General features: G+C 46.4%; 1 protein-coding gene across 1 annotated transcript in view; it reads right to left on the bottom strand.

The window, feature by feature from the left end:
* The window catches only part of LRRC6 (leucine rich repeat containing 6), a 77,316-nt gene extending 57,605 nt beyond the window's left edge, over positions 1-19,711 (bottom strand). Inside the window, exons 1-5 of the mRNA XM_006879454.1 lie at positions 19,574-19,711; positions 17,496-17,547; positions 17,066-17,233; positions 9,359-9,436; positions 2,170-2,342 (exon numbers count right to left, since the gene is read on the bottom strand). Of these exons, the coding sequence (XP_006879516.1) occupies positions 2,170-2,342; positions 9,359-9,436; positions 17,066-17,233; positions 17,496-17,547; positions 19,574-19,711 (609 nt within the window). The remainder of the gene's footprint in view (positions 1-2,169; positions 2,343-9,358; positions 9,437-17,065; positions 17,234-17,495; positions 17,548-19,573) is intronic.
* Between the last annotated feature and the right edge of the window lie 3,366 nt (positions 19,712-23,077).

Raw genomic sequence — 23,077 nt, 5'->3', positions numbered from 1 at the left:
CTGTGAGGACAGGGCCAGGTTTCCGTCTGTTGCTCGCCGGGTCTCTATGAGTCGTAGGGGACTTGATGACTCCTAGCACCAGCTGTTTATAAAGAGGCTGCTATTGACCGCATTTGTTAATTCTGAGGAATCTTTTTCTGAAAGGAAATAATCAGAAGCATCAACATTAACCCAAAGAGAATCTGTGAGTCCATTGTGAAAGGTGAGGAGAACCTCTGGAATCTGACATACAGAGCCTGTTCTACCTGGGTCGGTCACCAGGTGTGCCAGCTGGAACAAGAGCTTCAACTGAGTTCTGGTTCACTCTCCTGGAGAGGGACCTCATCACTGTCTTGCTAGACTCCAAAAACACTAGTTCAGTGGGCATAGTGAATTAAGGAAGGAGTCCTGGTGACAGTCGTTAAAGAATTCAGTTGCTAGACAAAGGTCAGCAGTTCTAAACCACCAGATCCTCTGCTGGAAAATGATGTGGCCAATTACTTCCATAACGAGATAGCCTGGGGGGGGTCCTGCTCTGTTTTATAGAGTTGCTATGCATTTACAAGGATGGAGGAACTTCCTCTCATACTTTGGGCATGTGGTCCTTCCAGAAAGACACCATGCTGAGAAAAGTGGAGGGTCAGAAACAGAGAGGAAGACCCTCAAAGAGATGGACTGACACAGTGATGGTATCAATAGGCCTGTGCATATCAGAGCGTGACGACGGTGCAGGACGGAGCAACGTTCAGATCTTCTGTTCATCGGGTTGCTATGATGAGTCATAGTCAACCTGACGGCACCTAACAACAGCCACGCACTGCAGTAACTCAACAGCAGTGAGTTCGGGCTTTGCCTTTGGTACAAGAAGCTAAAACCAAGAGACTAAACAGAGAGATTGCTCTGCAATGAGGAATCCAGTCCAGCAATGTCAGCCTCATCTGCGAGTTTGTTGGAAATGTCAATTCTCAGATACGAGGTCAGTGCAAAGGGCCCAGGTGCTCCACGGTTGGGGTTTGGTGAGCCTGCCAAGTGTTCTAACATATCTGACAGCCACTGACACAGAAAGTGAATTATAACTGTTACAACCTTAATAATGACAGCAAAGTTACTGTGTGTCCTTCAAGTTGGTCCTGACTCACAGCGGACTCTCCGCTGGTTTTCAGAGATGGACTCTCCGCTGGTTTTCAGAGACCGTACACCGAACAGGAGACTGTTCACCTTCCTCTTGTGAGGCAGATGGTGAATTCAAACCACGTGCTTCTGGGCTGGCAGCACGATTCCGATGTATCTCGAAGACGGTGCAGCCAGAGTGCTCTTTTGAGGCAAAGATGATACAGCTTCACCTCACACACTTCAGGCATGTTACCAGGAGGGCCCTATTCCTTGGAGAGGGACATGACGCTTGGAAAAGCAGAGGGTTGACGAAGGAGAGGAAGTGCCTCGACCAGGTAGACTGACACAGTGACTGCAGCAAAGAATGGCTTTGAGTGTGTCAGAGATTGTGAGGTTGGCACAGGAGAGGTCAGAGTTCAGATCTCTTGTTCGCAGGGTTGCTGTGAGTCGTACTCGATTCAATGGGAACCTAACAACCATACCAAGCCCGGGGAACTCCCTAAGAGCACAGTCATCTAACCCCTACTGGTCTACTGTGGTGGGCGCCATCAAGTGGTTCCAACTCAGATGGACCCTAAGAAGCAGAGCTGGACTGCCCCCCTGCCCCCAATCTGTAAGGAAGATTTTTCACAGTCGCTCGGCCACGTCTTTCCCCCCAAGAGTCGCTGGTGGGCTTGAAACACAAACTTTGCAGGGAGTAGCCTGGAGCTCTAACCAGTGCACCACCAGGGCTCCTTCCATCCTCTGCTGTCGCTGCCTCACTCGCCTACACGTCACCTTGTTATTATTAATAATGAATGTATGTCAGAATAAGGATGTGAACCCATTGAGAAATAATCAAGTGAAATTCTGTATGTTCCTAATAATAGAGGCGGAAATGGCATAATTTATTTTGCAAAGATTTATTAAAACAATTTGAAAGGAGCCGTAAGAGCAGACAAAGAATTTGTCTGAATTCTCTGGAATGTTCCACCCTCGTGACATTCCACACCCCTGGCCGGCCATGAGCCTGTCAAGAGTCACTTCAGTCGCTCTTGCCCACTGCTCTGTGGCCGTGCTCCAGCCGGGCAAGCCTACCTTCAGTTGTTGAAGGGTCGCCACCACAAACGGGCGGTAGCCCTCGAAGTCAGCACAGGGGTTCCCCATGAGGAAGAGTTCCCTCAGGTGGATGTTACCCTGCAGGGCTTTAATGCTGCTCAGCTCCCCAATGAAATTGATGGTGAGATCCAGCTTTGTCAGCTCTTCACATCCTGTTGAGAAAAATGAAAAGAAAACAAAGCAAAGGGGGGAAAATATTAAAATCCCAGTGGCAATATAAAGCGCATCACAGCTCGTCACAGCATTTAACAGTTGTGATTTTTAAGTCTGTTGACTGGTTGCATTGCTTGTCTCAGAAAACACCTATCCGGTCATTACCGCTGACAGCAACTGCCCATCGGGTTTCAAGGCTGCACATGACAAGCAGAGGGGACTGCCCGTCTTCCTGTCACAGAGCTGGCAGTGGGGCTGAACTGCCAGGCCCTGTGGTCGCTGGGTTACCAGGCACCTCACTGTGGACTCCACCGCCAGGGCTCGCCACTGCTTGTCTCACATCTCACTGCCCCTGAGCGGAGTCGGCTCATAGCCAACCCTCCATTGCATTTCCGGGGCTATAATCGCACAGGAGGAGACTGGCCTGGCCGTCTGTCCCCCTCAGAGCCTCCGTCAGATTAAAACTGCAGGAGCTCAGCCTTGGGAGCAGCAGAGAGCACCCTGTGGACTAGACCGCCCGAGAGAACTGCTTATCTGGGAAGGTTTCCTCCAGGGATATCAACTTACAGGCTTCCTCTCAAGTCATCTTTCTGTCTGCATCTGTCCTGGTGTCAACCCCTCAGTGTCTCCAGCCAGGAGGGATCTGCCAGCCCTGGGCTGACTCGTGTTTGGATTCGGTCCACATCTGGCAGGAAGAAAGTCAGTAATAAGCTGCTCCTGGAACAGCTGCTACATCAGAACACAAAGGTCCTCTCGTTACAAGAGCACGTGGAGTCTGCTCTCTATAGAGAACTGCCATGTACTTGGACGCATCCTGGAGTGAGGGCAACAGTGGACAGCGTCCCCACACTTCAGGCATTTTATAAAACCACTGAGATGCAACTTACCTCAGCTAGTCACCTGAGAGAAAGGGCAAGGGATGGAGGGGAAGAGAGAGAGACAGAGACAGAGAGAGAGAATTCAGCAAGAACTGAACTGCAGGTAGCAAGGAAGCTGGAGGAGAGGGGCGGCGGTCATCTGAGCAGTGCACAGGAAGGGCTCAGAGGCTCAGAAGCAGAGCTGTGTGTCTCCTATTTATTAGGGAGACAGTGAAGAGCTGAGAAAATACAACTTGAACTTGAATTCACTCTCCTCAGTCTCCGTGGTGGCTTGGTAGTTAGGGGTGCACCTTCTCACACACTCAAACACAAGCTCTGTCCACTGTAATGGCCTCGGGACAGCCATATATCAAAAGCAATGATTGCAGTTAGATCTCTCTGGCCCTGATTACTAAATAGCATTTTCCACTGAAGGGAGCCAGGGATCCTTAGAAAAATGTCTGATCCCTGAATGGACAGAGTGAGAAAGTAAGATAAGTCTGGAAAATTCTGATGTGCCATAAAGCAATGAAACACTGAGAGAACGTATGACAGGGACATGTCAAAACTCAGAAGCTGACTTTAGCAAGATCAGCCGGCCAGTGTCTGCATCAAATTAAGGAATCCATTGAATAAAACCAAGTATGTGAGGCCATACTAAGCACACTAGCATAATAAGCTCCAACTCGTCACAGCCCTCCATTGTGGCCGAGGCGGTTAAGTCCTAACAGGAGCAGACTGCCCATCTTTCTCCCTTGAAGGTGCTGGTGGATTTGAACCACAGGAGACAGGAGGTCTCTGGGTCAGCAGAGCAGCATTACTGCAGGCAACACCACCAGCGCCCCTTGGTAGAATGAATAATTGACAAGCAAATGAAGAGAAGAGAAAGTTGTGGCTTACAAGTGTGTGACTTGCACAAATAGCAGAATACTGATGGAGTCTCAAAATCATTGCCGAGTGCTAAAGCTAGTGCACGAGGCAGTGACGAGCAAGGCGGTGGTTCTATCAAGCCAAAGCCCTTCCCACAGATGACTTCTTCCTTCCAAGGTGAAGAGTAGTAAATTGGCAGTGAGAAATCAGAAGGTACCACCTTAAAATCAGCAGCAAAAGAAACTAAGGAGCTTTACTTTGCCTGATCAAATCCATAACAGGAAAGGATAAAAGAACATTAGCTTTTTTCAGGACTTATTTTTTAAAAAAAGAAAAAAAGTGACCGCTCTCAAAATGATACTGGGATTTACTGAAAGAAATGGGATGGGTTCGTGCATCCATGCCTCCTCTCACCTCAAACACTTAAACAGAAAAGGACTTATTTTCCAGCAGGTGAGATACATCCTTCTTCTCTCCTCTTCAACGCACACAAAGACATGGTCAAAGCACCCAGTGCCCACTGCATCCGCGGCTTGGGCTGGACCAGGACCAGGCTCAAAGCAGCTCAGGCAGAAAATAGTGACGACGCTGCCCTCTAGTGGTAGATTCGCAAAATCAAGTGTTCACAGTAAGGAGCCCTGGACCTCCGAATCCAAGGGGCTTCTGAATTGTTTCTCTGATACTTTGCCCAGCCACGTCTGGCAGGAATAGAGGGAGTTCTGCCATGCTGTGTGTCCGATGAAGACACACTCAGAGCACTGCCGAGAGAGAGCTGGGAGGGAGCGGGGGTCTCCTTTCCTCATGTAGAAAGATGCCAACAATGGAAAGAGTGGTCTGTATTGGGGCCCAGATGGTGGTGCCCGAGCTTTGATGAGAGTGATTGTCTAGGTTCTGAGGATGCAAATTAAAAACTTAGCGTGTATCTTTATGTGATGCATAACCTTGCTGGTCACAGAAATAAGAGTTTCTGCCCTGGGAAGCAATAGGTGTAGACCCCCAACCCTCCCCACCCCCCACTCCCATAACCTGAGCTCAGTCCTCCTATTTTAGCAACTGGCAGATGGGAGGGGGGTGGCACAGCAGCTTGACGCCTCTGCTTTGTGCCCCTCAAGCTGAAGCGAGGCCTGTCGACAGGCCACCCACTCCCAGAGTCCATGGCAGCCCCCGCAGGCAAGGAGCCAGCCCTCGCAACTGCAAAGGGAGCCCACACAGCCTCAGAATCAGCCACATGCTGGGGTGCTGGGGACAGCAGGGGCCACTGGGCACTCCCAGGAAAATCAGAGCACAAAGAAGAAGGCTGCAAAGCAGCATGGGAGACCATGGATAAAGAGAGATGGTTCTGGAAGCTGAAGAGCATCCGGCAGAATATGTTCTAACAGGAATCTCCAGGGAGACCAAGGAGCTATCTCACTGTGAAGTCACAATGTTGTTGTAGTTGTTGTTGATCACCTTCGAGTCGAGCATGACTCATAGCGACCCTATGAACAAAAGGCCTGAAGCCCCTCTACAACTATGGATGTTTATCAAAGTTCATAGAGTTTAGGGATGTTGCTTAGGAAGCCACTCCTGCTTCCAAACCTGTCATAGTATGTTATTGTTGTTATGTGCCATTAAGTCGCCTGTGATGCATAGCGACCCTATGCACAGCAGCTCTGAACCCTTCTCTGTCCTGAGCCAGTCTCACTCATTCCGACACACCAACCGCCACTGCCCCAGTTACGGGATCAATGCATCTCATCCAGGGTCTTCCTCTCCTGCACTGTCCGTCCACCCTTCCAAGCATGATGTCCTTCTCCAAGGACCAATCTCTCCTAGCCACGTGCCCTAAATGATGTGGAGCTTCAAAATCGAGCCTCCAAGGAAACACTTGAAAGTCACAATAGATTCAGAAAAGCAAGCAGCAGGCAGAGCATAAGAGCAGGTTCTTGGGAATGAACAACTGGCCAAAATAAGGAGTTGACTGTGGAGGGATCAAACTCTAGAATGAGCACAGCAGGGAGCAACAACTGTCTTCCAGGAAGGCAAATAGAGAACTCCTGGAATGCAGACCAACAAGACCAACCAGCCAAGCCAGCTGTATCTGAGGATTCTGACTCCCACCAGCCCTGCAGGACGCAGGAGATTGTCCTACGGGGTTTCCAAGCCTGTGCTTTGTGCAAGCAGACCGCCTCATCTCTCAGAGGCCAGCAAAGGTCTCGGGCCACTGCACCATCAGACTCCTTTACAATAACAAGACGAAGACGTCCCAAAAGAAGGCCTGAGTTGAAGGATCAAGGAAGAGCCAAGGGCTCGAGCCACTGCACCACCAGGCTCCTTTAGAATAAGAAGACAAAGACATTCTAATAGACAGGAGGCCTGAGTGAAGAGTCAAGGAAGAGCCAGACTGTTGGTCAAAATTCAGCTAGAGACAATCAAAGAACACAGGTGGAAAAGTTATCTAGACAAAAGAAAACAACAAAAGCCTCATCTAAGCAGACCTTTGAGAAGTTTCAACACACTGCGGATGGACATAAAACTCTGAAAGTGTCTGAGAATAAAGGCAGATTCCCTACACTGGAGTCACTTGACGGCACATAACAACAACAAACAACAACAAGCTAATGAACACTACGAGAAACATCAGAGAAAACTATAGCAGGGAATCATGTAGATTGGTATGAGAATTAAGAGAATAAAGAAAAGGAACTCCATGAAGTAACTTGTCTTGTCATTTGGATCAACATGAGACATAATAGCCTGCTTTTATAAAACTAACAACGTAGCCATCCACCACAGCCTATGTGAAAGCAAAATAAAAATGGCAGCACAATGGTGAAGGGAAGAAAAAGAGGCAGATTAATAAAAGTTCTTACATAACATTGGAAGGAACCCTGAGGTTCAAGGGTTACACACTCGGCTGCTGACTAAAAGGTTGGTGGTTCAAACCTACAAGCTGCTCCATGGGCGAAGGACAAGGTGCTCTGCTTCCGGAAGAGACAGCATGGAAAACACAATGGGGCAGTTGTACCCTGGCCTGTAGGGCCGCGATGAGTTAGGGTCACTTGCAGGGCTGTGGGGCTTTGGAAACCTAAGGTGATGGAATATCTCCTGAAGGAGCTAAGGTTTAAAAAAGTAAACTACAAACCCTCAAAAAACAAAATGAAAAACAAAACACCAACCCACTAAAATGATCAGGGAATTGTCGCTAATAAAACAAGAAATTGTTGTCGTTAGGTGGCTGAGACAACAAGGACGCCCAGGTGCCATGGACAACACCTCTGCACCTCACCTCGCCCCGCCCTGCACTATCCACGTGATCTCTGACGTATTTGAGCCCGTTGCTACCACGTCCGTCTATCTTGTTGAGGGTCCTCTTGTCTTCTGCCAAGCCTCTACCTTTTCATTTCTAAGAACTGGCCCTTTTTGACAGCATGCCCAGATTATGTGAGATGGAGTTCCACCACCCAAAGAATGCAGGGAAGCATCGCGTCGGTAGGAAGTAACTGAAGATACCGTGGCTGGGATCAAGGGCACAACAGTCTTTAAACTGACATTCCTGCTCGTCAGCATTTTAAAGAGGTCCTTGATGGCAGATACCCTCAATACAATATGTCTTTGATTTATTTTTTTTATGTCTTTGATTTCTTTTTTTTTTTTTTTTTAGATACTTATTTGTTTTATTGACTGTTGTTGTTAGGTACCATTGAGTCACAATCAACTCACACCTGACCCTACAGCGTGTTTCCAGAGTCATAAATTTCACGGGAGGAGAGAGCCCATCTTTCTTTTACAGAACAGATGGTGGATTCAAGCCACATGTGTCTGGGTTGACAACACAATTTCTTACGTTTTTTTTTTCTTTTTTTTTATGTGTTCATAATTTCTTTTTTTATGTCTTTGATTTCTTGGCTGCTGCTAATACAAGTACCAATTGTGGATCTAAGTAAAATGAAATTATTGACAACTTCAATCATAATTCTGAAGAAATTAGATAAAATTAAGTCATACACTAAAAAAAAAATCTCGTATTCCAAAAGAAGGCAGAAACTGAGGATAAAAGCAACAAAGAAGAGATAAAACAAATGAGGAAAAACAGCAAGAGTAGATTTGAACTTAACCATATGAATAATCATATACCTGTAAATGGCGAAGTGATATTAGTGAAAACTGGGAAAGTAGAAAGGATTTCCAAAGATTCTCCCCTTCATAAAAGCAACAAAACCCTGACAAAAACAGTCAGAATCCTCGATCTCAGGTCATGGGGGTAAAATGAAGACTTAGCGTGGCCTTGGAAGCATTTACTCAGGAAAAATGGCTGACTCTGTACATGAAGAGCACAGTATGAGGTCTGCACCCACTCTAGTCTCATCTCTCGCTCACCAGCTCTGCAGGGGTTTTGAAGAACCACCACCAGAATTTTCACTTCAGCCTAACAGACACCAGAAGGCACAGAGAAGCCGGAGTGCCTTCAACACTTCATCCTCAAAGAATTATCAAGACGTGGCCTGTACTGTCAGAGGGCTCAGCTGTTGACTGAGACGGAGGTTCAAATTCACCGGCTGCTTTGCAGGGGACAGAAGAAGCAATCTGCTTCCAGGAATATGCACAGCTGCGGGCAGCTCTGGAGCAGTTCCTTTACGAACTGCACGGTCACCGTGAGTTGGAGCTGACTTAACCACAACATTTTAGAAACTAACCCAACAGAGACCAAAGCGGCAACACAATGAATGTGTGATCTACAGAATTAGTTCAGGAAAGTCACTGAGCAACAATTACAACAACGACTCCCCGAGGACTTGAGCGTTACAGTCTTTCCAACGTCCAATACTCAACAAAATATTGCAATACTCAAAGAAACAAGAAAAATGGCCCATCCCAGAAAACAATGCTTAACTCAATCTATTTCCAATCATCCCATCATGGACTCTTTATCCCATTCTTAAATATCAAAAGAATAAGACAGAGAAACAAGTTCACAAGGAAAAGCTCTCTAATAAGATGTATTTCTTCAGGGAAGACATTAATTTTCACAGTTTTACTTCATAAAATGGACTCATTTATACAAAGCAAAAAGAAACAGAGCCACCTTCTAAATGCACCTTGAATGTTAACACTGGTTACCTCTGGAGACGAGGCTGCATTCAGAAAGGATGACTGAAATGTACTTTTATTTTTACAACCACCATTAATAAAGAAAAGATGTAAAGTGGTCATTTGAAAAACATATCTATTACTTAAGCAACACTATTCAGATATCATACAAAATTCCAGTTCTAATTCATAATCAGATACAAGAAGGAAGTTCTTACCTTCCAAATTCTCAATTTTTTCGATGTTGTTTAAAGCTAAATTCAAATATTCCAGTTTCTTGAGTTTGCTAACATTTTCTGAAACATAAAAACAATGCAAAGTGTCGGTCCTCAAGATAAAGAATACTTTCCCACAAACAATCGGTGGTGAAAATGTTACTGAGAAAACAGGGATGAGCGTACTGGTTATCAGAATTGGTTTAGCAAAGCTATATCCCGCCAACAGACTAGCTGCCTAGGAAGCACCATTCCTTCTCCATCCCTGTTAACGTCAAGTGTCTCTGCTCCTGTCTCCACTCAGCCCCAAGCCAGCCAGAGTGTGGCAATCTCCCCTCAGCCACCAGAAGCTTGGGCACCCAGGCAGATGCCAGTCCGCCCACGGCTACCACCTGGCAACCATGGCATTGGCATGCACACCAAGAATCCCAAAAAGAAGAAGGGAAGATGAGGCGACTCATGGCAACCCCTTGTGTGTCCGGGTAGAACTGCACACCAAAGGACTGTGTCCATGGCTGATTTCTGTTTTCTAGTTTTACACTGGTTTTCATACAAAATTCATATACATTGTGTGTCATTCATATACATTGTGTTTCACACATTCCTTCATTCATACTGTGTTTCATATGCTCGTTCTCATACGCTGCATTTTATAAAATGATTCATCATCTATCTATGCCCACTATTACCCCACCTTTCCAGGTCCCCAATGGAGGTTTCCTAATTCCTTCACCCTCTCCCTCCACCCAACCGAACTCTGTAATTTTCCCCGCTCCCTAACCTCATCTTCCCTCCCTGCTTTGGACTTTTATATACCTCTTATTAATTATCCTTTTGTTTTGCCAATAATGATCTTATGCAGTATTTGTCCTTATAAGACAGAGTTACTTGACTCCTCATAACACTCTTCAGCCTCTCCTGTGTTATACAATGTTTTTGAAATTGTTGCTCCTGAGTGCTGTATAAATTGTGGTACAGTCACATGGTGAGAAATTGTAGTGGCTGATTTTTAAAGAAGTAGGGCATCATATCTTTCTTCTGAGATCCTCTGGGTAACGTTGAACCTAGCGGCCAAGCATGTGAGGCATTTGCAGCACCAAGGGTTACTATTTTTTATCATAGGGCAGGCATAACCATTCGCCTCTCAAAACGGCGATTGACTCTAAAAAGAATAAGGATTTTTTTAAATAAATTACTATTGTTTTCCTCAGTAATTAATATTACTTATGAGTCATACTAAGTGATTCTCTTGACAATATCTCGGTATTTGATGGTCAAGAGAATTGAAGACCTTCTATATACGAATTCTTCTACACTTCTTTAGTAAAAACACACTGTCAGGTTTGCTAAAATTCCCAGATCATAATTAAATACTGTTCAAAATAGATTCTTTCTGACCTTTGTTATATGTATAGTTCTTTAAATGCAAGAAGACTTCTCTAGTGTTGTGTTTGTTTGTTTGTTTAAAGAAAGAGAGCAATTTGTCTATTTGGGAAATACTCCTGGGGTGCTATGTTTACTTTCCTAGCCATCAGCTTGGCCTTTCTCCACATGACGGGGTGGGAACATGAACACAGGGTGTGTATAAACTAACTGTAATGGGATTTGTCAGTTTTCCTGTCCATCAAGTTTGCGTTGAACAAGAATAGCAGGAGAAGACGAGAATCGTGAAGCAGCAGCACAGAATGTAGCATGCATCTTTCAGGGCCAGAGATTCCTGTGCCAGTCAGACATGAGATAGAGCTGCCTCACAGAGGCAGAGCCAGGGGCCTCCACTCAAGCTTGTGGGGGAGGGAGGAGGGATTGAGGGGAGATGCAGTCACTGGCAGGACTAAAGAGGGGCTTCAGGCCTTCTGTTCATAGGGTCGCTATGAGTCATGCTCGACTCAAAGGCAATCAACAACAACTACAACAACTACAACAACAACAAAAAAACTTTCTAACAAACTTTTAAACACTGATCTAAGTATCGAGGGTGAAGGTCAAAGACCTGTAAGCACGCCTGGGAAGCTATCTTAGTAGAGGCAGTGTGTCCTGCGGCCAGCCTACACTGTAACCTGTTCATTTCCCTAGTGAACCCCGTAACAGTACGGCTGAGAGATCTCCGTGGTCACTGCAGGTCAGCAGCAGAGCCTTTGAGTCAGTGCTGGGATGAGCATAAGCAGGTGCGAAGACATGGAGGCCGTTCTGACCTTATGAGGATTTGGTCTTGTGGATGTTGCCTGATGGAGACAGTGCTCCTTGGCGGAGTAAGTGGAGGTCAGGCGGCACCATCCTCATGACAGCCCAACTCTTTGTACGATTTCCTACTAAGTTTGCTCCTCGAGAATAACAAGGACCAGACTGAACACAGGAGTGGGGAAAAATCCTTTCTAAGTAAACATGTTTAGGACAAGGTGAGTGGTAAGAAGAGTGCCTGATCACTCTAAAGCAAATCAACCAGAAGCTGTTCTCACCAACTGACTTAACTAGATGGACAGCTTTGTAGTGGGCAGAATCCCTTCCCCAGTTCAAGAAGCTCTCAGCCTTACGCAGGCTTAACACTCATGGGGAAGCTATTAAAAACTAGGAATCTCTGGAGCACACCCCTCAAAGTTCCCTTTCAGGAGATCTGGGGTGAAGTCTAAACAGAACCTAGAGGGTCTTCATGGCCACGTGCGTCCACGCCAGCACAGCCGTTCTTCACAGCCCATCTGCCTCTCGCAAGTGGGACCTCAACTTTGGGAAGGGCTCCTGTTTGCAAGCTTCTGTCTCCACTGCTCAAGAGCAAGTCTGAATCCCGGAGAAACACTTCTACTTGCTAAATAAGCTCCTACATGTCTCTGGGTGGAGCGGTGCTGAAAAAAGTCCCATTATTAGCGTTAAAAGAGTGTTTAATTTAAGACTACGTTGGAAGCAAAATTCTAAGCTTCCTCTGAAAGGGACTGAAATGCTATGCTACTAATTAGCAATTGTGCTGGACCCAGCTGCAGGGATGAAAATTCCAGGAACTCTTTCAGAGCCGTGCAATTAGGATGGATCTCAAATGCCCCAAGCAGGAAAGCTGGTGGTTTTCTCCAACGCGGCCTCTGTAATTGAACAATGTGCCAGAGGTTCTAATTTCTGGTAAAGGAAAACATGCCAAAAATAATTCCCTTAAGAAATGCAGAGGATTTTTAGTAAAGCCTCAAAAAAACATGCAAAGTCTAGGTTTTCTTACCACCCTTGGGCCTGTGTTCAGTCATCCCGGAAGCAAGAGGCCATGTCATCACTCAGCCTCAGCACTTCAGGCATTTCGGAGACCTGCCGCCCTTCACCGGGAGGTGTTGAAGATCATCTCAGAAGCTGACTGGGGCCTCCTGTGAAATCCACTCCTTATCTCATCAACCCGCAACTCCACTCTTTTCCTGCCAACTCTGTTCTGTTGTGCCTTGATTTGAACAGCCTAAGGCAATCAACACTCTTGGTACCAGCAGCCAGGAAATGAAAAGAGAATTGCATTGGGAAACTCTGCTGTCAGAGACCTCTCCAAAGTACAGAAGAGTAACAATGTCATTCTGGAGACTAAGGTGTGCCTGATCCAGGCCATGGTCTTTGCAAGTACTTGCTGTGCGTCAGAGAGCTGGACAGTGACTAGGCATGATAGGAGAGTTGATGCCTTTGAGCTGTGGTGCTGAAGAGGAGTACTGAATATACCATGGACTGCCTGGAGAACAAACAGTTTCGTCCTAGAGAGGGTGATTCTGAAGCTCTGTCTGACATACTTTGGACATGTTGCAAAGAGGGACCAATCCTTTGAGAGGGATGTCATGCTTAGGAGGGTAGAGGGAGGGACAGCACAGGAGAAGAAGACCCTCGATGAGATGGATTGATTCAGAGACTGGGGTAATCGGGCATAAGTGTGTCAGAGACAAGGAGATTGGCACAGGACAGAGCAGGATTTAGAGCTGTTGCACATAGGGTCGCTATGAGTCACAGGCGGCTCGACGGCACATAACAACAACAGCAATAACAACAAGGCATCCTGAGTGAGCCCTGGTGGCTCACTGTGATAAGCACTCAGATGCTAACTGAAGGTGATGCCTGGAGTCCACTATCTGCTCTAAGACTAAGGTGCACTGATTCCGGCCATTGTCTTTTCAATCACTTGTTATGATCTGAGAGCAGGACAATGAACAAGGTTGAAGACAAAGAATTGATGTCTTTGACCTGTGGTGCTGGAGTGCTGAATGTCCCATGGAGGCCGAGAACACACAGGCATGTCTTGGAGAAGGTGGAGCCGAAGTGCTCTTTGGAGGCAAAGGTGACAAAGCTTCCCATACTTTGCCTCTCATCCTTTGAACATGTTGCTAGGAGAGGCTATTCCTTGGAAACGGACATCATACTTGAAAAGATAGAGAATCAGCAGAAGTGGTGAATGTGCTCAACGTGATGGACTAACAGTGATTGTGTCGATGGGCTCAGATGTGTTGAAGACGATGAGGGTGGCACAGGGCAGGACACGGTTCAGGTCTGTCGTTCACAGGGTCACTGAGCTGTCCTTGACTCAGCAGGACCCAACAACAGCAATGTGCTCTCAACCACTATCTGTTTTTCAGCAGAAAGATGTGGCAGTCTGTGTCTGTGAAAAAGAGTCTCTTCTGTAAGACAGAGTAGAAGGGACTTTTTAAGGATGCTATGAGTCAGAGTCACCCGGACAGCAGCAGAGGGCTGGGCGTACCCTGGGGTAAGAACTGTGTCACCCACTGTCACTTAGGGCCACTTCCTATGTGGCATCAGAAGAGAGGCCAGCGATCTACTTCTAAAACTCCAACCACTGGAAACCTTGTGGAGCACACAGGTCTGCTCTGTCAAACACAGGTCACCAGGAGCAGGGACACAGGCTGAGCCTGCGTGTCAGGCATAGTCACTGTGTACAGATGGCAAAACCACACTCGGACAAGTTAACTGGTTTGCTGTCTTTCACACTGCAGGCAAGTGGCAGAGGAAGAGATCAAACCCAGGCCTGTCTACTGGTAAATCGTGTCTGCTCTGACCTGGAAGCCACTGTCGCTCTTCTGAAGGTGGGGATCATGTGGTCCCCCGTCTGTGCTTGTCTGTGGCAGTAACTCCTCCGTTGGACTGACTGTGTCAGTTGCCCATCTCTCTGCTCTCACACCGTCTTCCCCAGCGGAGAGAGGCGCACTTACCTGGTTGCCCTTGCTCAGTCCCACCCTGTCTTGTGGCTTCCTGGGGTCCTCCTGCCAGCTGAGAGAGCACAGGGTCTCCACAAACCCTCCCCCCTCAAAACAAGGGCTCAGCTGGGTCAGGGAGGCTCTGCATGGGCCAAGTTATTATTGTCGTTGTTGTGTACTGTCAAGTCGAAACCGACTCATAACTGACGCTCTAGCAAATTTTCAAAAGCAGTAAGTCACATGGAGGGAGACTGCCCATCTTTCTTCCATGGCAGCTGGTGAATTCGAACTGCGTGCCTTTGGTTTGGCAGTACAAGTCCTCAACAGAGCTCTGTTTGGGATTGGGGGGGGACGGGCTTAATTCTAGGAGGTAGCAGCAATTCACAGGCCACACACATAAGGACATCCTCCAGAAAACCGGCTACAGTGCTGATAATCTGCTCTTCACCCACTGACTCCTTTAACACCTCTCATTTCTGTCCAAACAACAGCAAAAACAAGGACGGACTTCCTGGAACCACTCACCACCGTCCATGACCAATGCCTTGTGCACATTATAAGTAGACAATAAATGGGGCAGAACCGGCCTCAGAATCTAGGGCACGGCAGAGACGTGCTCAATCTCTACATCACCCTTTCTATGTGAAACCCAAACCACAGCCCGCTGCCCTCAATTCCAGATCATGATGACCCTATGCATAATAGAAAACTGCTCCTTTGGGCTTTCTCGACTATCACAGTCACAGAGGCAGATAGCCAGGCCTGTCTTCTGCAGTGCTGCTGGGTGAGTTTGAACCACCCACCTTTCATTTAGTGTCTCTATCTATATATCTATCTATCTATCTATCTATCTATCTATCTATCTATCGCTGCTCAACAGCTCTACTGCACACGGGGGGCTTTAACCAACAGTCTAAGAGACTGGCCAGACCACCAGTTCTAGAGGAAAGCCTTCTCTCTGTGTGTCTCCTGGTTCTAGGAGATTCCCAGAGCTGGGAACACCAGTTCAAAGGACACATTAAAGTGCCAGCTCTTCTTTTTTTGGTAAAAGTAGATCCCTTTTACTCTGTTCTTTTGTATTATAAAAGGTTATGAAGGCCATATCTCAGGGAAACACCTCTGTGTTGTGTGATCTGATTAAGAGTATCCCACGCCACACTAGGGAGCTTTAGTAGCCTAGCAGTATGAAGTTATGTTCCAATCTCAAAGGCACAAGATTCGAATCCAGAAAATTGCCCCAAGGGAAATGGGTGGACTATCTCCTCCCAGACAAGTAACTGCCTCTGAAATGGACTAGAGGGTCAGCTATGGGTTGATTCTAACTCAACAGCACACCACCACAATACCAATATGCCATCCTAATCCCCTTATATCAGATTCAGGTTAATCACTTCAGGTAACAGTGAGAGATGACTACATCATTACATAAGTGACATATTATATCAGATAACATTATGAAGGTTGACTATATCATTATATAATTCACATTGTGTCAGAAAACATTGTGATGGTTGAATATATCATTATATAATGTCACAATATATCAGATAACATTGTGAAGACTGACTACATCATTATATAACCGGCACATTATATCAGAGAACATGAAAGTTGATGATATCATTACATAATTGTCACATTATATCAGATAACATTATGAAGGCTGACTACATCATTACATAATTGTTATATCAGATAACATTGTGAGGGTTGACTACATCATCATATAACTGCCACATTTTATCAGATAGCATTATAAAGGCTGAGAGTACATCATTATGTAACTGTCACATTATATAAGATACATTGTGAAGGCCGACTACATCATTATATAATTGTTACATTATAGCTTTGCATCATTGCCAGAGCACTGGGGAACATGGCATGGTCAAGTTGACACATATTTTGGGGTGGCGGTTGAATAATGCATCTATGACACTCAGTAATCCAATAAACCTATTATCCCACTGAGAGACCTGGAAGGACATGAAGTTGTAGCATGTGACTGGACAATGTCCTCTTCCCTAATAAAATCATTGAAAGAAGCAGGTTACACAAGCAGGTCAATGAATGTGTGCCCTGCCTTGATCGGCTCCTCTGAGTACCTCAGTGGAGACCCTTTCCCATAGGAAGACTGACACCTTGGGGGAAAGCCCAGAACAATGCTTCCCATGCAAGTACACTGAGTAAGGCCTGTGTGGACACTCATCTAATTCATCTTCAGTGAGGTCTCTCTGTAAAAACCACACTGAAGTTCATAGGCCCGGGAAGAGAGAAGGAGGGGCCTCAAAATTAATACATAAACCAGCTGGGTGCAGGGAAAGGCCACCTGCAGTAAGAGTTCCATTAGTCATGTAGTCGAATGTCTGCAAATTAATGGCATTCATCAAATACAGTTGTTGTTATTATTACAAGACAAAATGTCTATAAAGAAATGAACAATTGAATGAAAAACCAATATGATTTGTCAACTTTCACTCAAAAAATTGACTGGAAAAAATTAAAATCACGCTGCATTTTCCCAAGTTGTCCCATATAAACTGTGAAAGAAACTCACCAATTTTTCCAATGAGATTATTCTGCAGGTAGAGGATTTTTAAGTCCCGGCACCATTTGTCAATATGTTCAAGTTTTTCTATTTCTTGCTGGTGTAAGGAGAGTTCCTCGAGGGAAAAAATGATGCAGTCGTTGTGTTCAGCGTTCCGTCGAATGAGGTCTTCTGTGACTGAAATAAAAGCGGGTGCAGATTACATTTCTGCCCCATTGTTCATCATCGGATTGTTAGGTTATCAGTGTATTTTTCTTTGCAGTTCAGTGACAGTTTTAGAAGCACCTTTGGGGTGAGAAGCACATAAGATCATTCTCCCTTCTCTTTTGAGAGTTCCTCAAAACAGTTTTCAAAAGAAAAGGTATAAAAACAGTTCTGCCTCCCACTGGAGAATTTGTGACACTGTGATGTTAAGACAGAGACGAGAAACAGCTCCCACACTCTTTGAGCAATGTCTTCTGCGTCTGGGCATACACGGGGTCTACATTTTTCTGGATGAATACAGAGAATTGATGGTGAGAGGACGAAAGGATGGTGATGCTGAACCTTGTGATAGTATCATGTCAAACTGGGAGATTGACTGGATGCACCAAGCCTAGAGTCATGGGAATCAGCAAGCAGTGGTCAGCGTCTAGCAACACCACCTGAATAGGTACCAAGACAGGACACACGTGGGCCAGTGGCAGAATTCTCACTTTCTCTGGGGGAGGGGGACCTGACTTTGATCACTTCGCACACAGTCACCACTGTGTGTGGGTGGAGTGTTATATGCTGCTAAGAAGCTAAAGCAATTTCAGCAGATATTCCAAACTAAGATGAACGAGGAAGAAAGAGCTGGTGAGCAGCTCAAGTCACCAATTAAAACTGCAGCATTTTCAATACAATATATTGGTTTCATCTGTGATTTATCATGGGGATGGCACAGCATTGGACAGGGGTTTATTCTCCTTGTGCAAGAGGTGGCCATGTAGCATAAGGCCATTTGAGGGCAGTTAACAACTGCCACTATTACTGTGTGACTGTAAGTTGTCAGATGGGGACACTGAGGCACAGAGAGCTTAAACAGGTTTCCTCGAAGCCACAGTGAAGTGGCAGGGCTATGTCTTAAGTACAGGCAATCTGTGTTCTATTTATTTTTCTTTTTTTAAAATACTTTTTTTAGTATGTGCTTTTATATTGATTTGCATACGAAAATTAACACGCATTGTGTTTCATTCATGTGTATTGTGCTTCACACATTCTTTCACTCACATTGTGGGTTTTTTACAACCAAACATTGTGTTTTCTGAAATCAATTACCATTGATCTACGCCTATCAGTACCCCATCTTCTCAGGTCCTCATTAGATATTCCCCATTCCTTCGCTCCCCCCATCTGCCTACTGAATGCAGATATAGTACTGATTGCCCTCTCCCTATTCTCACTCCCTTGCCCTGGCTTCCTTCTCCTTTTGGACATTTATAGACATCCTACTAGTGGTTCCTTGGTTTATACAATAATGGCCTTATGTAGTATTTGTCCGTGTAAGATGGACTTAGTTCACTCAGCATAATGCTCTCTAGACTGTCCCTGTTATGCAGTACTTTATGGAATTGTATTCCATAGTGTGAGTGTACCACAATGTCTCAATCCATTCTTTGGATGGGCATTTGGGCTGTTTCCATTTTCCTGCTATTGTGACTAACACTGCTTTGTTATTTTGACCACTTGACTGTACTGCCTAATTCTACCAACCATGGTATTTTCAATTGCTTTGTATGCATGTGAGAGCTGGACAGTGAATAAGGATGATGAAAGAATTGATGCCTTTGAATTGCAGTGCTGGGTAAGATTATTAAATATACACCATAGACTGCTAAGAGAACAAATAAATTTGTCTTGAAGGAGGTGCAAAGAAAGACGGAAGCCAAACCTATGGCTTCCATCAGATGCACCTTAGTCTTTAAGCTGATTTCCTTGCTCATGTGCACTTTAAAGAGGACCTTGACAGAAAATTTGCCCTAGATGGCACATCATTTTATTTGTTGACTGCTGCAACCATGGGTGTTGATTGTGGATTCAAGTAAAACAACAGTGGGTATATTGATCCATGGTGGCCTAGTGGCAAGAAGCTGCACTGCAATCCCAGAGGCACACAGTTTGAGGCCATCAGCTGTTCCATGGGAGAAGGATGGGCAGTCTCCTCCTGTGTCATTAACTGCCTCTGAAAACCCATCAGAGGGTCAGTTATGGATCAGTCCCAACTCAATGGTAAACAACAATAGCCTAGCCTAACATGAGAATGAATATGTAAAAAATCACTATTAATTTAAGGGAGTAGATGAGAAGTTCTTTAGTATAAATAACTAATTTCTGAAAACACACCCAGAAAAAGAGATGTAGAGTTCAGAACTCATTCAGCAGAGCAAGAAGCTTCGCCCAGCTCGGTCATTCTGCAGAACTCAGGAGAAAAGGGAACCTCTCCCAGGAAGCGCATGTACATGAGGGGCCTTCAAGTTAATCAGGACACATCACTACCTGGTGAGGCGCAATCTGAACCTTCCCGGCCTGCGCTGTCCTCACAGTCAGCATATGCTTGGACCCTTCGTTACAGTCACTGTCAATCCACCTCTCCACCTCCCCGATCCTTCCCTTCAGGCTTCTATCATGCTTCATGGTCGGAACTCCTCCCACTCTCAACCTCTCTCTTATTCAGAATGAAAGCAACAAATGTATGTTTATGGTAAGGTTTACAAGACCATCTTGCCAGACCCTTCTCTCTCTCTCTCTCTCTCTCTCTCTCTCTCTCTCTCTCACACACACACACACACACACAAACACACGAGATGAGTGAAGGTGGCAGTATATGACTTAACAGAAACTATGTAAACAGAGTTACAAAGAGATGAAGCATCTAAACTTTTTACTTTAATTTTGCCAATGGAAACTTCTAGAAGCAGGATTAATCACCCTCCTGTCTTTTCTCAATGACTCAGGGTCCCTATTGAGAGTGTTGATGTCAATACTGTAACAGATGACACTGTAAGGGCCCCTGACGTCGAGCACAGTTAGCCTGGGCAGAGCGCCAGGGCAATGACAGGCGTTTGAAGAAGGTACAACCAGTACAAAGGCAGGAGGGCTTGTGCTATTGAGAGGAAGGAGGTCAAAAGAGGCTTTCTGGAGGAGATACTAGGATTCCTGAGCAGAATCTTAAAACCTGCATAGATGTTTGCCAGATAAACAAGTCGGAAAAGGCCAACCCAGGCCAGAGCGGATGTGTGCCTCTCAGCTCTCCTTCCAATCTGAAGGATGAATTCCCATTGCTGGGCCAGACCTGAACTGTCTTCTTCCTCTGGAAGTGGTCTCAGTGGAAGATGCACCTCAGTCAAGGTCATGCCCTCTTCCCAGGGGGACCTATAGCCAATGGGGTAATATGAGGCAATGCAGGCCCAGGTCACACACTCCAACTATGAGAAATCAGAAAGTCCCTCCAGGCTTAGGGTACTTAGGCTTGACCAGACGAGGCTTTTGTCAAGACACAAATTATTAAGCTATTGGCTGCTAACTTAAGGGATGTTAATTCAAATCACAACATATCAGCAGTTTATTCTTTTGTATTGCTGACTGGCAGCTTTCCATTGGATGGATATACTACGAAATGTGATAGATGGAGAAAAGACTGAAACTGTAAATAACTCCATCTAGCTTGGATCCACGGTCAGTACCCTTGATACCAGCAGTCAAGAAATGAAAAGATGTGTTGCATTGGGGAAACCTTCTGTCAAGGATGTCTCCAAAGTGCCAAAGAGCAACAATATCACTGTAAAGACTTAAGGTGCACCTGATCTAAGTCCTGGTCTTTTTAATCACTTGCTATGCATCTCAGAGTTGGACAGTGAATAAGGATGACAGAAGAATGACTTTGAGCTGTGATGCTGGAGAAAAACACTAAATATCCCACAGACTGCCAACAGAAAAAATGTGGAGGAAGTGAGACCAGGAGGCAAGGGCAGTGAAACTTGGTCTCATTTGCTTTGGGCATGTTTTCAGGAGGGGTCAGTCTTTGGAAAAAGAGGAATGATGTCCTTCCCTTTCTCCCATGGACAGTGCAGCAGGGTGAGAGCAACTCTGCCTGTTTACAGCCTGATGTGCTGTGTGATACTGCGAGCCCTGGTGGTGCTGCAGGCTGTGCATTGGGCTACTAACCCAAAGGCCAGGAGTTTGCACCCACCAGACACTCAAAAGGAGCAAGATGGGGCAGTTTCTTCTCTTGGAGATGAACAGCCTTGGAGATCTCCACGAATCCCACCCCGTCCTAGAGCGTCAAAACCCACTTGGATGAGTGCGTTGGGTTTCTTGGTTTAACAGTGGACAAGGTGCTCAGCTCCCCTTGGTTCAAACTCCTCTGCAAAAGGAAGGATCTCTGTTAAAAGGACAACATGCGCCTCATCCAAGTCACGGTATTTCCAATTGCTCTGTAAGCATATGAAAATTTGACAATAAGTAAAGAAGGCTGAAGAATCGATGCCTTTAAATTGTGGGCCTGGCCAACAGTATGGAAAAGCCCAAACGGGCTGCCCAAAGAACCAGCGAGTCTGTCTCGGGGAAGTGCAATTCGAGTGCTCTTTTGAGGCGAGGAAGGAGACGCTCTGTATCACATGCTCTGAGCGTGTTGTCAGGAGGGTCCAGACCATGAAAGAGGACATCATGCTGGGAAAGGCAGATGGTCAAAGGAAGAAGTCTCTCAGGACAAACTGACGCAGTGACTGTCCCCATCAGACCGAGCACGGTGGAGACTGTAAGGACGGCACAGCACAGGGCAAGGATCTCAATTACTGTCCTCAGAGTTGCTATGAGCCGTGGCATGCTTGAAGGCACCCGCCTCCTGAGATCACTGTGGGGGCTGGGCGCACGAACACATTAACACAGCTCCTTAGACCACTGCAGTGCCCCCCTCCTCTCTCGGCAGCACGGGGACGGTCCCGCCACTGTCCAGCTGCCTCCGGCAGCCCACCAGTGTCAGGGCAGAACTGTGCTCCTGCAGGTTGTCAAGGCAGGAGTTTTCAGAAGGGCATCCTCAGGCTTTTAGTTGAGGTTCTTCTGGGGGAACCACCAACCTTTCAGTTAATCGCCAGGCACACTAAAGGTTTGCACCACCTTGTAACACTCGCTTTGTCTTTAAAGCAATACTACTCTTGCCCTGATTTGGAAGAAATGAAAACTAAGACCCACAGAAGTGGAGTCACTGAAGCCACACAGCTGGAGGGCAAGGAGAGCAGAGGCAGCTCTGACCTTGGTCCCCTCCTCCTGGAGCGGGCTTTCCTGCCAGGTCTGGGGCTGAAGATGCAAAGGCAGAAGCGAGGGACTCGCCCAGGACCACCCAGCAAACGGGACCTGCAGCCTGAGCCGGCAGCACCTGTCAGCACCCCTGCACCCCAATGCACGCCACTGCTCAGAAAAACTGGTTTCTTTCTTGCCTCTATTTTACAGATGGGGAGCCTGAGTCCATAAAGGCCAGTGGGCACCTGGCACTCGCCATCCAGTGGCCCTTTCCTGACTCCAGGGAGAGTACTGGACAGGCAAGGGTGGCCCGCAGCAGGGGAGGGTCCCAGTCACCTGCAGGGCGCAGAGGGAGTGTGGGGGCAGGGGACAGGGGAGTGGGAAAAGTGGGGGTGCTTACTCAGGCCCATAGCGCCTCTCCGGGGTGCAGTCGTGGGGCCCCACCTTGACCCCAAGGACACTCTTCACTTCTCTGTTCAGTTTATCCCCTTTAGCCACCCGGGAGCCATGGCAACGGAGACTCTACGGCAGCCGAGCAGGGTCAGGACGGTCGCGTTTTTTCTAAAGAAACTCCGCGCGGAGGGTGTTCCGGGTTCCCGCTCGCCAGGTCCTTCTTCATATCCTGTCCCTCAGCCCTGGCCTTCTGAGAAAGAGCTTCCTTCCCCAGCCCCCCACAATCAGGCAGACTGCTCCTTGTGTCTCTTTAACGCCTTCTAATGCACTTGATCCGTCTTCTCAATTGCTTGCTATGTGTCAAAAAGC

This window comes from Elephantulus edwardii, unplaced genomic scaffold (genome assembly GCF_000299155.1).
Source record: "Elephantulus edwardii isolate Elephantulus edwardi_28Jun2011 unplaced genomic scaffold, EleEdw1.0 scaffold00003, whole genome shotgun sequence".
NCBI lineage: Eukaryota > Metazoa > Chordata > Mammalia > Macroscelidea > Macroscelididae > Elephantulus > Elephantulus edwardii.
This window is presented reverse-complemented; position numbering and strand designations above follow the sequence as displayed.